Source organism: Salmo salar, chromosome 25 (assembly GCF_965601325.2).
Source record: "Salmo salar chromosome 25, fSalSal1, whole genome shotgun sequence".
NCBI classification, from domain to species: Eukaryota; Metazoa; Chordata; class Actinopteri; order Salmoniformes; family Salmonidae; genus Salmo; species Salmo salar.
Window position 1 is genome coordinate 28,605,129 of NC_138315.1, and position 15,372 is coordinate 28,620,500.

Sequence of the window (15,372 nt, forward strand, 5' to 3'; positions counted from 1 at the left end):
CGCTGCACAGCTATTTTCAGGTCTCTCCAGAGATGTTCGATCGGGTTCAAGTTCACTCTGGCTGGGTCACTCAAGGACCTTCAGAGACTTTTCCCGAAGCCACTCCTGCATTGTTTTGGCTGTGTGCTTAGGGTCGTTGTCCTGTTGGAAGGTGAACCATCGCCCCAGTCTGAGGTCCTGAGCGCTTTGGAGCAGATTTTCATCAAGGATCTCTCTGTACTTTGCTTCATTCATCTTTCCCTCTATCCAGACTAGTCTCCCAGTGCCAGTGCCTGAGTAATCCCCCCCCCCCCCCCCCCCCCCCCGATTACTCATTTTGGCAGGGTGGCCAGCTCTTGGAAGAGTCTTGGTGGTTCCAAACTTCTTCCATTTAAGAATGATGGAGGCCACTGTGTTCTTGGGGACCTTCAATGCTGCAGAAATGTTTTGGTACCCTTCCTAGTGGTTAGAGGATTGGGCCAGTAACCGAAAGGTTGCTAGATCGAGTCCCTGAGCTGACAAGGTAAAAATCTGTTGTTCTGCCCCTGAACAAGGCAGTTAACCCACTGTTCCTAGGCCGTCATTGTAAATAAGAATTTGTTCTTAACTGACTTGCCTAGTTAAATAAAGGTAAAATTTAAAATACAAAAAAATCCTCAGATCTGTGCCTTGACACAATCCTGCCCCAGAGCTCTACGGAAAATATCTTTGACCTCTTGGCTTGGTTTTTGCTCTGACATACACTGTCAACTGTGGGACCTTATATAGACAGGTGTGTGCCTTTCCAAATCATGTCCATCAATTGAATTTACCACAGGTGGACTCCAATCGTTGTAGAAACATCTCAAGGATGATCAATGAAAACAGGATGCACCTGAGCTCAATTTCGAGTCTCATAGCAAAGGGTCTAAATACTTATGTAAATAAGGTATTTCTGTTTTTTATTTTTAAAAACCTGTTCATGCTTTGTCATTATGGGGTATTGTGTGTAGATTGATGTGGAAAAAAATGTATTTAATAAATGGTAGAACAAGGCTGTAATGTAACAAAATGTGGAAAAAGTCAAGGGGTCTGAATACTTTCTGAATGCACTGTATATATACATACTACCGGTCAAAACTGTTTGAACACCTACTCATTCAAGGGTTTTTCTTTATTTGTACTATTTTCTACATTGTAGAATAATAGTGAAGACATCAAAACTATGAAATAGCACATATGGAATCATGTAGTAACCAAAGAAGTGTTAAACAAATCAAAATATATTTTATTTTTGAGATTCTTCAAATAGCCCCCCTTTGCCTTGATGACAGCTTTACACACTCTTGGCATTCTCTCAACCAGCTTCACCTGCAATGAATTTCCAACAGTCTCCAGGCTGTGTAAGGGCTATTTGACCAAGAAGGAGAGTGATGGTGCTGCATCAGATGACCTGGCCTCCACAATCACCCGACCTCAACCCAATTGAGATGGTTTGGGATGAGTTGGACTGCAGAATGAAGGAAAAGCATCCAACAAGTGCTCTGCATATGTGGGGAACTCCTTCAACTGTTGGAAAATCATTTTAGGTGAAGCTGGTTGAGAGAATGCCAAGAGTGTGCAAAGCTGTCATCAAGGCAAAGGGTGGCTATTTGAAGAATCTCAAATATAAAATATATTTTGATTTGTTTAACACTTTTTTGGTTAATACATGATTCCATATGTGTAATTTCATAGTTTTGATGTCTTCACTGTTATTCTATAATGTAGAAAATAGTACAAATAAAGAAAAACCCTTGAATGAGTAGGTGTGTCCAAAAATAAAGAAAACCCCTTGGATGAGTAGGTGTCCAAACTTTTGACTGGTACTGTATATATATTTTTTTGTGTGTGTTTGGAAATTGATCCGCCAGTTGCCCATCCCAGAACTAGTCTAATGTCCATGTTTTTCAAAGAATGCTATGGGGCAAGTTCTCCAGCCCTGCTTGGTGTTGGCTTGAAGCAGGAGTAGGAGGAGGGTCAGACAGGCATGATCATGATAGAGGAAATGTGTAGAGGGTAAAAAAGCTGGTCCCACAGACTGAGGTCAGTCCGATTCCAGCGAGCAATCACTGCAGTGCTAACTGGTCTGGGAAGGAGGAGATAGAGAGCGGAGCCGCAAGCCCACCCGCAATATGATCACACACGCGCCAATGGAATAAGCAACAACACAGTTGGAAATCGAAATCAATCTTCACCGTCCACGAGGAATTCGATATCAAATAGGCTACTTTGTTCTTTTGGTTATACGCACGAAAGATGACGTTTGAATGTCTTTCCTTTTACGTGACGCAAACTTTAGACACGTCTCGATAGACAGACAACTTTAGGCTAGCTATATATTTTAGGATTTCATTACGCGTTTAAGTTTATCCATTCCGACTTCATAACCAGACATTGCATTTAGATGTATTGATTATCCTAAACCAACTGTCTGCGTATAACTGAGGATGATCATGTTTTCCCACGAGTTATTCGTCTCCTTCCTCGCGGTTACCTGTCTGTTTAGGGTACCCAGAGCGTCTTCGGCGGCATGTGAGCCCGTTCGGATCCCTCTGTGCAAGTCCATGCCCTGGAACATGACGAAAATGCCCAACCACCTCCACCACAGCACCCAGGCGAACGCAGTCCTGGCCATTGAGCAGTTTGAAGGGCTTCTTGGCACCCAGTGTAGTACAGATTTACTGTTCTTTCTGTGCGCCATGTATGCCCCAATATGCACTATTGACTTTCAACACGACCCTATCAAGCCCTGCAAGTCGGTGTGTGAGCGTGCGAAGTGCGGCTGTGAACCGGTGATGAAGCGGTATAATCACACCTGGCCAGAGAGCTTGGCCTGCGAGGATCTGCCAGTCTACGACCGGGGAGTCTGTATCTCACCTGAGGCCATTGTAAAAGCAGAAGGACCAGGTAGGATATGGGTGATTATGATGATGAAGATTCCATAGTGTAGTTCTGAAATAGGTATTGTGAATAAATGCAGGCTATCTCACATAATAAAGACAAAGATAAAATGAAAAAAGTATGATGATGAGAATATCTGTAGTCTATAAAATTCTCTACAGCAGCCGCTTATAAGTAAACTTTATTCCTGTCTGTTACTTAGACAACCCTTACTATCAGGACCCCTCAAAATGCTCACCTGGTAAGATGCATGTGGCCCTTGAATGTGATGTGAATGCAACATGACCATTTATTATGTTACCACTATAAAATGACAAAGAATTTTACTACAGTGGCCTATGACATTAGAGACTACTTTGAAGTTAATACTGTTATTGAGTGAAAATGTTCTCATCATAGTTGGTTTTATTCAGAATCAACTCCTGACTTTCCAAGTGATTCTCACAATGTCAACTGTAAAGGAGCCAACAATGGTAAAATAATAATCACATTTTCTTTGCTTCATCAAACATTTGGATACTTTTACATGGAGCTGTTGTTAGTACATAATGCAAATGTAGCTTTAAAATTATGTTTGGCTATTGAATTTAGTGCAAAATAATCTGAACAGTATTATATTAGATATGGTATAGATTGTCACCATGTTTTTCATTACATGAATTTCAAGAATGTAATTTTGCAGTTCAAAATCTTGTAGATTTATAGGGCTATTTCAATCCCAGATGTTCTACAATTTATCACATTATTCCTTTATTGTTTCAGATCGTTGCAAGTGCAAGTCAGTTAAACTGGGTCTCAAGACCTACCTAAAGAATAATTACAACTATGGTGAGTTATTACATATTTCCAATTTTCTGAATGGTTTTCATAGGCAATTCTTTTTGCAGTTCATAAGAGTGGGAAAATATTATAGAATGAGAGTGATGTAGTTACTTAGCTGATTATTACAATGCATGATTTTATCATTGTCCTAAAACTCTGAAGGACAGTTTTCCAGAAACAGATTACATTTATAGTCCTGGACTAAAAAGCATTCTCAATGGAATCTCCTCCAAAAGTAGTCTTGGACTAGGCTTAGTTAGTTTCCAGTCAAACAAGTAGTCTTCAAATGTAAAGTATCCTTTAAAATAATCAAACAAACTAAAATCATGTTTAATCTTTTCTTCCCAGTGATTCGTGCAAGGGTGAAGGAGATTAAAAGCAGGAATCATGACTTGAGTGCAATCGTGGAGGTCAAAGAAATCCTGAAGTCTTCCTTTGTAAACATCCCTCGTGATACGGTCACACTGCACTACAACTCTGGCTGTCCCTGTCCTCCTCTCACTGCCAACGACGAGTACATCATCATGGGTTATGAGAATGAGGAGAGGTCCAGGTATGTCTTGAGCCAGTCATATTACTGGATCTCTAATAGCAACAATCATTCATGGGATAGTTGAGTATTGTCTACATCAGGATAGCGGTCAATTCCAATTCTAAATGTCATAATTGAAAAGCAATGGAGCTGAATGGGAATTGGAATGGAATTTACAGCGTACTTTCTGAATTGACGGAATTGAAATGGAAACGACTCCAACCCTGTTCTTCATTTAATTAAGGAAGGCAGTAGGACCTACTGTAGCTTTATTGTAGTTCATACCACATTGTAACTCATGCCACCTATAGTGCCTTCAGAAAGTATTTACACCCCTTGGCTTTTGTCAAATTTTGTTGTGTTACAAAGTAGGATTAAAATTGATTTAATTTAGGTTTCATTTATTTGCACTAAAGAAAAGTGATAAACAACAATACAGATGAAAACAAAATAAAAAATGGTGTGCAAGTGTAACCGATGTGAAATGGCTAGTTAGTTAGCGGTGGTGCGCGCTAATAGCGTTTCAATCGGGTGATATCACTCGCTCTGAGACCTGAAGTAGTTGTTCCCCTTGCTCTGCAAGGGCGTGGCTTTTGTGGCGCGATGGGTAACGATGCTTCATGGTGTCAGTTGTTGATGTGTGCAGAGGGTCCCTGGTTCAAGCCCAGGTTGGGGCGAGGAGAGGGACGGAAGCTATACTGTTACACAGGTATGGTTGAAAGGACAAGGGCTTATATAACACAAAAATGTATACAATTCATAAGTACAAAAATAAAAAAGGCTTGTTAAAAAAGATAACAAAACCCGCTAATCACAAATGAACCGATCAACAATCACAAAAAAATAAAAAATATATATGTTTTGTTTAAATGTATGTGTGGATGTGAGAGTTGGGCTATATGGAGGAGATTACTGAGTAGTTTGGTTCATCACGCTGACCCCCAATCTTCACTTGAAGTTATTGAGGTTTTGGCAATGCGAAGATAAGAATTCCAGAGTATGGTACCTTTGTATCTGATAGAGAATTGACTATGTGAGGTGCGGCAGTGTGGAGGGGGAAGGTTATTGCAGTGTCTTGTGTTTATAAAGATAGATTTCAGAATGAACCATTGACGGGTTTAGGGAGGTAGAAGTTGCCAGGCACGCTGATTTGAGTGTGTCAAGAACTGCAACGCTGATGGATTGTTCACACTCAACAGTTTCCCGTGTGTATCAAGAATGGTCCACCACCCAAAGGACATCACAGGTATATTTTGGTTATCACTATGGCAACCGCCTCAAGGAACAATTAAAAAACACAGTATTTACATCTTACAGTTAAATGAGGAAAAGGAATGACACAACTGTGGGAAGCATTGGAGTAAACATGGGCCAGCATCCCTGTGGAATGCTTGACACATTACGACAACACAGCCCCAATTAATTGAGGCTGTTCTGAGGGCAAAAGGTGGTGCAACTCAATATTAGGACTGTGTTCCTAATGTTTTGTACCCACAGTGTATATTTGGTCTTGTTCTTTTAGGTTATTGTCCTGCTGAAAGTTGAATTAGTCTCCCAGTGTCTGTTGGAAAGCAGACTGAACCAGGTTTTCCTATAGGCTTTTGCCTGTGTTAAGCTCCATTCTGTTTCTTTTTATCAACAAAAACAACTCCCTAGTCCTTGCCAATGACAAGCATACCCATAACATGATGCAGCCACCACCCTTCTGGAAAATATGAAGGAAAAAAAACTCCCTGGTCTTTGTGGTTGAATCTGTGCTTAATTCACTGCTCAACTCAGGGATCTTACAGATAATTGTATGTGTGGGGTACAGCTGATGGGGTAGTAATTTTAAAATCATGTTAAACATTATTATTGCACACAGTGTCCATGCAACTTATTATGTGACTTGTTAAGCTCATTTCTACTTCTGAATGTATTTAGGCTTGCCATAACAAAAGGGTTGAACACTATTGAATCAAGCTTTTCATTTCTAATTAATTTGTAAACATTTCTAAAAACAAAATTCCACTGACATTATGGGGTATTGATCATTGATACATCTCAATTTAATACATTTTAAATTCCGTCTGTAACACAACAAAATGTGGAAAAAGTCAAGGGGTGTGTATACTTTCTGAAGGCACTGCATCTGTCTGTCATACATGTAGGCTTCTGCTCATCGAAGGCTCCATTGCACAGAAGTGGAAGGACCGTATGGGGAGGAAGGTGAGGCGTTGGGACCAGGTACTGAGGGACCAGAGCCGGGGGAACTCCGGCAGAAGCAATATGCAGAGGAGCCGCCACTGATCAATCAATCAAGTCCCTGTGCAGTGATGATAGGGTTGCAAAATTCCTCTAACTTCCCAGGTTTTCCAGAAATCTTGATTTGAAGATTTTGGGAATCATGAGGAATAAGCAGGAAATCTGCAGTCGTTAAACCAGGATTTATGGAAAACCTGGGAATTTGGGGAAAGTTGCCGAAATTTTGCAGCTGCAAGTGATGACATATGGGACAACATATGGAGACAAAGATAGAAAGAAAAGTGTTTGCAGACAAACTGAGAAATTGCACTATTGCACGTTTATTTTTGAACCATTGTCACAATTTAGATAAGTCATAGCTGAATGTAGATCCTTTTTTTAGTTGTTGCTCTGTTTTGTATTGTTTTTGTTTAATTCTTTGTTGTTTTCATAATCTTTTTTTTTGCACAAATGAAATTTTCATTTAACCGTGCTAAATGTGTGGGTATACAGTTGGAGAATGATTGGGAGCCTTGCGTGGGACTTTGCTGGAAGAGTGACAATGGCTGCATCCCAAATGGCACCCTATAACCTACAGTACCAATCAAAAGTTGGGACACACCTAATCATTCAAGGGTTTCTTTATTTTTACTATTTTCTACATTGTAGAATAATAGTGAAGACATCAAAACTATGAAATAACATATGGAATCATGTAGTAACCCAAAAAGTGTTAAACAAATAAATATATTTGAGTTTCTTCAAAGTAGCCATCCTTTGCCTTTGACAGCTTTGCACACTCTTGGCATTCTCTCAACCAGCTTCACCTAAAATGCTTGTCCAACAGTCTTGAAGGAATTCCCACATATGCTGAGCACTTGTTGGCTACTTTTCCTTCACTCTGCGGTCCAACTCTTCCCAAACCATCTCAATTGGGTTGAGGTCGGGTGATTGTGGAGGCCAGGTCATCTGATGCAGCACTCCATCACTCTCTTTGGTCAAATAGCCCTTACACAGCCTGGAGGTGTGTTTTGGGTCATTGTCCTGTTGAAAAACAAATGATAGTCCCACTAAGCGCAAACCAGAAGGGATGGTGTATCGCTGCAGAATGCCGTGGTAGCCATGCTGGTTAAGTGTGCCTTTAATTCTAAATAAATCATTGACAGTGTCACCAGGAACCACGCATGCATGCGGAGATCATCCGTTTACCTACTCTGCGTCTCACAAAGACATGACGGGTGGAACCAAAACTCTCAAATTTGGACTCATTAAACCAAAGGACAGATTTCCACTGGTCTAATGTCCATTGCTCGTGTTTCTTGGCCCAAGCAAGTCTCTCCTTATTATTGGTGTCCTTTAGTTGTGGTTTCTTTGCAGTAATCCGACCATGAAGGCCTGATTTACGCAGTTACTTGAACTCTGTGAAGCATTTATTTGGGTGGCAATCTGAGGCTGGTAATTCTAATGAACTTATCCTCTGCAGCAGAGGTAACTCTGGGTCTTCCTTTCCTTTGGCGGTCCTCATGAGAGCCAGTTTCCTCATCGCGATTAATGGTTTTTCAGACTGCACTTGTAGAAACTTTCAAAGTTATTAAAATTTTCCGTATTGACTGACCTTCGTGTCTTAAAGTAACACTGGACTGTTGTTTCTCTTTGCTTATTTGAGTTGTTCTTGCCGTAATATGGACTGGGTCTTTTACCAAATAGGGCTATCTTCTGTATACCACCCCTACCTTGTCACAACACAACTGATTGGCTCAAATGCATTAAGAAGGACAGAAATTCCTCCAATTAAATTTTAAGAAGGCACACCTGTTAATTGAAATGCATTCCAGGTGACTACCTCATGAAGCTGGTTGAGAGAATGCCAAGAGTGTGCAAAACGATCATCAAGGCAAAGGGTGGCTACTTTGAAGAATTGAAAATGTATTTTGATTTGTTTAACACTTTTTTGGTTACTACATGATTCCATATGTGTTATTTCATAGTTTTGATGTCTTCACAATGTAGAAAATAGTAAAAACAAAGAAAAACTCTTGAATGAGTAGGGGTGTCCAAACTTTTGACTGGTACTGTATATAGTGCACTACTTTTGACCAGAGCCCGGGGAATAGGTTGCAATTTGGGACGCACAATAATGTCAGAAGCACTCTAAAGTCAAAATATCTATATTTATCTAGCAGCTAGACTGCACATTGGATGAAGTGGATGTCTGTCTTTAAGATACCAAAGTGCATTAATATGATGGGGTGCTCTGTTAAGCTTTATTTCTTTCAAAGGAAACACAAACGAGTTGTAATCTGGCTACAGCTGCAATGAATGTTCACCTACAAAATGAACGAGACAGGAGAGTGGGAGAGAGGGTATATTATTGGAGCAAAGAAACGGCAGAATAATCCTAGAGGACAGAGAGTATATCATGTAATTGATGACAACATTGAGATATTGAAATAATGATTGGATTACATGTAATCTCTCTCACAAAAAGTTTGAATTGCTTGCTTATGTTTCGCATGCTTTGTAGCTCAGATGTAGCAAGATGATTTGCAAAGCGTCATTCTTATAGACGTTTTTGGTGCTTTGGGTTTTTCTAAACTGAACTGTTGATCTATACATCACTATGGTTTGACGTCATACACAACATACAAACATATATCAATCTATGAAATGCTAACGACCTTTCAATTGTGATTGTTTAATAAAACACTGAAACCAGATTTACATTGTCTGGCTGGTGTCATGACCAACACATACTCCATGTCTGTCTGTGGTTCAAGAAGAGATCATGAAATCAGCATTATATGCTACACTTGCACATAATGTGATCAGAAAATAATTTGTATAAAAAAAACTATATTGTCCTCAGCAAACACCTAGTGTACAGTATTACCCTGCCCTGTATAGCCGAGCCTACTTGAAGAACTCAACCTGTCCACAATTGAAACTGTAAATTGACAGGAGTAAACTGTAACATGGGTAGCCTTTACTCTGCTAGCCTACACACCTCCACATATTGAGAGAAGCTGGGTGAGGGGTCTAGACTCTAAATTGACAGAAGTAAAAAAGAGGAATGAAGAATCAAGTGGCTACCATGTTTAGGAAACTAAGGGGTCAGAGAATCTGGACTGATAGTTAAATAGTTAACCAAACAGCTATCCGGACTAATTATTTAGCAGAGTTATGGCTTGGGGTTAGAAGCCGTTCAAGGTCTTGTTGGTTCAAGAGTTGGTGCATTGGTACCGCTTGCCGTGCGGTAGCAGACAGAACAATCAACGACTTGGGTGGCTGGAGTCTTTGACAATTTTTAGGACCCTTCTCTGACACCGCCTCGTATAGAGGTCCTGGATGGCAGGGAGCTCGGCCCCAGTGATGTGTTGGGCTGCCCTAGCGCGTTGTGGCCGAATGCCAAGAAGTTGCTATACCAAGCAATGATATAGCCAAGCAAGATGCTCTCAATGGTGCTATAGAACTTTATGAGGATCTGAAGGCACATGCCAAATATTTTCAGCCTCCTGAGGGGGAAGAGGCGTTGTCGTGCCCTCTTCACGACTGTGTTGGTGTGTTTGGACCATGATACAATGCCATCAGAATGTCACGCCCTGACCTGAGAGAGCCGTTTTTCTCTGTTTTGTTAGGTCAGGGTGTGATAGGGGGTGGGCATTCTATGTATTTTATTTCTATGTTTTGGCCAGGTATGGTTTCCAATCAGAGGCAGCTGTCTATCATTGTCTCTGATTGGGAACCATACTTAGGCAGCCCTTTTTCCCTCCTTGAGTTGTGGGATCTTGTTTTAGTTTAGCTGCCTTTGAGCAGCCCCAGAACGTCACGTTGCTTTCTGTTTATCCTGTTTATTGTTTTGTTCGGTTTTCACTTCTAAATAAAGGATGTGGAATTACCGGCACGCTGCGCCTTGGCTTATTTATGACAGGGAGTTTGAGGACAGTGATCGTGACAGAAGATCCCACCACAAGAAAGCCAAGCAGCGTGCGCTTGCTGGGAAGACGAGCTGGACCGGGGAGAACCAACATCAAGGGAAGCACGAGAGACATCCCCGCCCCAAAAATTGGGGGGGGGGGGGGGCACACGGGGAGTTTGGCAGAGTCAGGGTGGAGACCTGAGCCAACTCCCCGTGCTTACCGTGGGGAGCAAGTGACGGGGCAAGCACCGTGTTATGCGGTGATGCGCACTGTGTCGCCAGTGCGCACTCACAGGCCGGTGCGATCTGTGCCCGCGCCCTGCAGTTGTCGAGCTGGGTTGAGCATCCAGCAAAGACGGGTTGTGCCAGCCCTAAGCTCCAGACCTCCAGTGCGCCTACACAGCCCAGTATACCCTGTGCCTGCTCCGCGCACCCAGTCTCCTGTGCGTCTCCCCAGTCCGGTGAGACCGGTTCCAGCTCCACGTAGGAAGCCTCCAGTGATGATCTATGGTCTGAAGCGTCCAGTGATGATCCATGGCACGAAGCCTCCAGTGATGATCCATGGCCCGGAGCCTGTAGGGATGTTCCATGGCCCGAAGCCTCCAGTGATAATCCATGGCCCGGAGCCTGTAGGGATAATCCATGGCAAGAAGCCTGTAGGGATGATCCATGGCACGAAGCCTCCAGTGATGATCCATGGCCCGGAGCCTCCAGTGATGATCCATGGCACAAAGCCTCCAGTGATGATCCATGGCGCGGAACCTGTAGCGATGATCCATGGCACGGAACCTGCAGCGACGGTCCCCTGTCCGGAACCTACAGTGACGCCCTCCAGTCCGGAACCTACAGCGACGCCCTCCAGTCCAGAGCCTCCAGCGACGCTCCCCAGTCCGGAGCCTCCAGCGACGCTCCCCAGTCCGGAGCCTCCAGCGACGCTCCCCAGTCCGGAGCCTCCAGCGACGCTCTCCAGCCCGGAGCCTCCAGCAAGGGTCCGCAGCCCCGAGTCTTCAGCGGCGGCCCGCAGCCCGGAGTCTTCAGTGGCGGTTGGCAGTTCAGAGCCTCCGACGATGATCCACGGTCTGGTTCCTCCGGCGACACAGAAGCGGGGGGATCAGCGGGCGGTGTGGAGGCTACGCCCCGAACCAGAGCCGCCGCCAAGTATAGATGCCCACCCGGACCCTCCCCTATAGGTTCAGGTTTGCGGCCAGGAGTCCGCACCTTTGGGTGGGGGTACTGTCACACCCTGACCTGAGAGAGCCGTTTTTGTCTGTTTAGTTAGGTCAGGGTGTGATATAGGGTGGGCATTCTATGTATTTTATTTCTATGTTTTGGCCAGGTATGGTTTCCAATCAGAGGCAGCTGTCAATCGTTGTCTCTGATTGGGAACCATACTTAGGCAGACCTTTTTCCCTCCTTGAGTTGTGGGATCTTGTTTTTGTGCAGCTGCCTATGAGCAGCCCCAGAACGTCACGTTGCTTTCTGTTTATCCTGTTTATTGTTTTATTCAGTTTTCACTTCTAAATAAAGGATGTGGAATTACACACTGCGCCTTGGCTTATTTATGACAGGGAGTTCGAGGACAGTGATCGTGACACAGAAAGTATTCAAACCCCTTGACTTTTTCCACATTTTGTTGAGTTACAGCCAGAATTTAAAATTGATTAAATGTAGATGTTGAGTCACAGACCTACACACAATACCGCATAATGTCAAATTCATTAAAAATGAAATTTGAAATGTCTTGAGTCAATAAGTATTCAAACGCTTATGGCAAGCCTAAATAAGTTTAGGAGTAAAAACTTGCTTAACAAGTCATATGAGTTGCATGGACACTGTGCAATAATAGCCTTTATGATGCTTTTTGAATGACTACCTCATCTCTGTACCCCACACATACAATGATCTGTAAGGTCACTCAGTCAAGTAGTACATTTCAAACAGATTCAACCACAAAGACCAAAGAGGTTTTACAATGCCTCGCAAAGAGCGGCACCTATTGGTAAATGGGTATAAATATAAAGAATTAACAGACATTGAATATCCCTTTGAGCATGGTGAAGTTATTAATTACACTTTGGATGGTGTATCAATACACCCAGTCACTACAAAGATACAGGCGTCCTTCCTAACTCAGTTGCCGGAGAAGAGAGGCCAATGGTGACTTTACAACAGTTAGTTTAATGGCTGTGATAGGAGAAAACTGAGAATGGATCAACAACATAGTTACTCCACAATACTAACCTAAATGACAGAGTGAAAAAAAAGGAAGCCTGTACAAAATAAAAATATTCCAAGACAAGCATCCTGTTTGCAATAAGGCACTAAAGTAAAACTGCAAAAAAAGGGGTAAAGAAATGTACTTTATGTCCTGAAAAAGAAAGCATTATGTTTGGGGCTAACCCAACACAACACATCACACCACTTCATATTCCTAAGCTGTGGTTGCATCATGTTATCGGTATGTTTGTTATGGGTATGCTTGTCATCGCCAAGGACCAGGGAGTTTTTTGGGGGGACAAAAAGAAACAGAATACAGCTAAGCACAGGCTAAATCCTAGAGGAAAACCTGGTTCAGTCTTCTTTCCAACAGACACTGGGAGACAAATTCACCTTTCAGCAGGACAATAACCTAAAACACAAGGCCAAATACACTGGAGTTGCTTACAAAAATGACATTGAATGTCCATGAGTGGTCTAGTAACAGTTTGGACGTAAATCGTCTTGAAAATCTATGGCCAGACTTGAAAATGGCTCTCTAGCAATGATCAACAACCAACTAACATATCTCTTGCAGCGTGAACTGACATGTTGTCCACCCAATCAAAGGATTAGAAAATGCATATAGTACCGAAAGCATAAGATACATCTAGCTAGCACTGCAGTGCATAACATGTGGTTGGTAGTTAACTCAAAGAGAGACAAAGACAATAGTTAAACAGTTTTGAACATATTCATTTCTTACAAAATTAAGGAGAATAAAAAGAGAGAGATATATATATACAGTTGAAGTCGGAAGTTTACATACACCTTAGCCAAATACAAAAAACTCAGTTTCACAATTTCTGACATTTAATCCTAGTAAAAAGTCCCTGTTTTAGGTCAGTTAGTATAACCACTTTATTTTAAGAATGTGAAATGTCAGAATTATAGTAGAGAGAATGATTTATTTCAGCTTTTATTTCCTTCATCACATTCCCAGTTGGTCAGACGTTTACATACAATCAATTAGTATTTGGTAGCATTGCATTTTGTTTAACTTGGGTTAAACTTTTTGGGTAGCCTTCCACAAGCTTCCCACAATAAGTTGGGTGAATTTTGGCCCATTCCTCCTGACAGAGCTGGTGCAACTGAGTTGGGTTTGTAGGCCTCCTTGCTTGCACACACTTTTTCAGTTCTGACCACAAATGGAAATGTGCTTGGGGTCATTGTCCATTTGGAAGACCCATTTGACTATGCTTTAACTTCTTGACTGATGTCTTGAGATGTTACTTCAATATATCCACATAATTTTCCTTTCTCATGAAGCCATCTATTTTGTGAAGTGCACCAGTCCCTCCTGCAGCAAAGCACCCCACAACATGATGCTGCCACCCCGTGCTTCACGGTTGGGATGGTGTTCTTCGGCTTGCAAGCCTCTCCCTTTTTCCTCCAAACATAATGATGGTCATTATGGCCAAACAGTTCTATTTTTGTTTCATCAGACCAGAGGACATTTCTCCAAAAAGTACCCATGTGCAGTTGGAAACCGTAGTCTGGCTTTTTTATGGCGGTTTTGGAGCAGTGGCTTCTTCTTTGCTGTGCAGCCTTTCCGGTTATGTCGATATAGGACTTATTTTACTGTGGATATAGATAATTTTCTACCTGTTTCCTCCAGTATCTTCACAAGGTCCTTTGCTGTTGTTCTGGGATTGATTTGCACTTTTTGCACCAAAGTACGTTCATCTCTAGGAGACAGAACGTGTCTCCTTCCTGAGCTGTCCCCCCTGCAGGAGGGACTGGTGCGTGGTCCCATGGTGTTTATACTTGTGTACTATTGTTTGTACAGATGAACGTGGTACCTTCAGGCGTTTGGAAATTGCTCCCAAGGATGAACCAGACTTGTGGACGTCTACATTTTTTTTCTGAGGTCTGATTTCTTTTCATTTTCCCATGATGTCAAGCAAAGAGGCACTGAGTTTGAAGGTAGGTCTTAAAATACATCCACAGGTACACCTCCAATTGACTCAAAGGATGTCAATTAGCCTATCAGAAGCTTCTAAAGCCATGAGATCATTTTCTGGTGTACCTGTGGATGTGACGTCACCCGATTGAAACGCTATTAGCGCGCACCACCGCTAACGAACTAGTCATTTCACATCGGTTACACTCCCCCCCCTTTTGACCTCCTTTTCCGCAGCAACCAGTGATCCGGGTCACGGCACCAATGTAACAGTATAGCTTCCGTCCCTCTCCTCGCCCCAACCTGGGCTTGAACCTGGGACCCTCTGCACACATCAATAACTGACACCCACGAAGCATCGTTACCCATCGCGCCACAAAAGCCACGACCCTTGCAGTGCAAGGGGAACAACTACTTCAGGTCTCAGAGCAAGTGACGTCACCCGATTGAAACGCTATTAGTGCACACCACCGCTAACTAACTAGCCATTTCACATCGGTTACACATACACAAAGTAGATGTCCTAACCGATTTGCCAAAACTATAGTTTGTTAACAAGAAATTTGTGGAGTGGTTGAAAAACGAGTTTTAATGACTCCAACCTAAGTGTATGTAAACTTCCGACTTCAACTGTATTACTTTAATTTACTTAGCTAGTGAATCCAGCTAGATAGTTTAGCCTACTCAAACACCCAGTTCAGAGAGGGATGTTTTTTTCACCTGGCACAGACAGCTGTTATATTGTGCACTGAAGTCAACAAGCAAAGGGAAAAGGTGAGAGAAGGAGAGAGCGTAGATGTGGGAAGGAATTATATATAT

The 15,372-nt window shown here is 42.5% G+C and overlaps 1 protein-coding gene across 2 annotated transcripts; it reads left to right on the forward strand.

Moving 5' to 3' along the window:
- The first annotated feature begins 1,976 nt into the window (after positions 1-1,976).
- On the forward strand, positions 1,977-9,195 carry LOC106586471 (secreted frizzled-related protein 3). 2 transcript variants are annotated; one of them, XM_014173822.3, is made up of 6 exons: positions 1,984-2,907; positions 3,104-3,142; positions 3,315-3,374; positions 3,664-3,729; positions 4,072-4,276; positions 6,406-9,195. In XM_014173822.3, exons 1-6 carry the CDS (start codon positions 2,448-2,450, stop codon positions 6,542-6,544), a joined length of 969 nt encoding a protein of 322 aa, XP_014029297.1. In that variant the 5' UTR covers positions 1,984-2,447; the 3' UTR covers positions 6,545-9,195. The 2 variants fall into 2 exon arrangements, with proteins under 2 accessions (XP_014029298.1, XP_014029297.1); XM_014173823.3 differs by lacking the exon at positions 3,104-3,142 and having other exon boundaries at positions 1,977-2,907.
- The last annotated feature ends 6,177 nt before the right edge of the window (positions 9,196-15,372 follow it).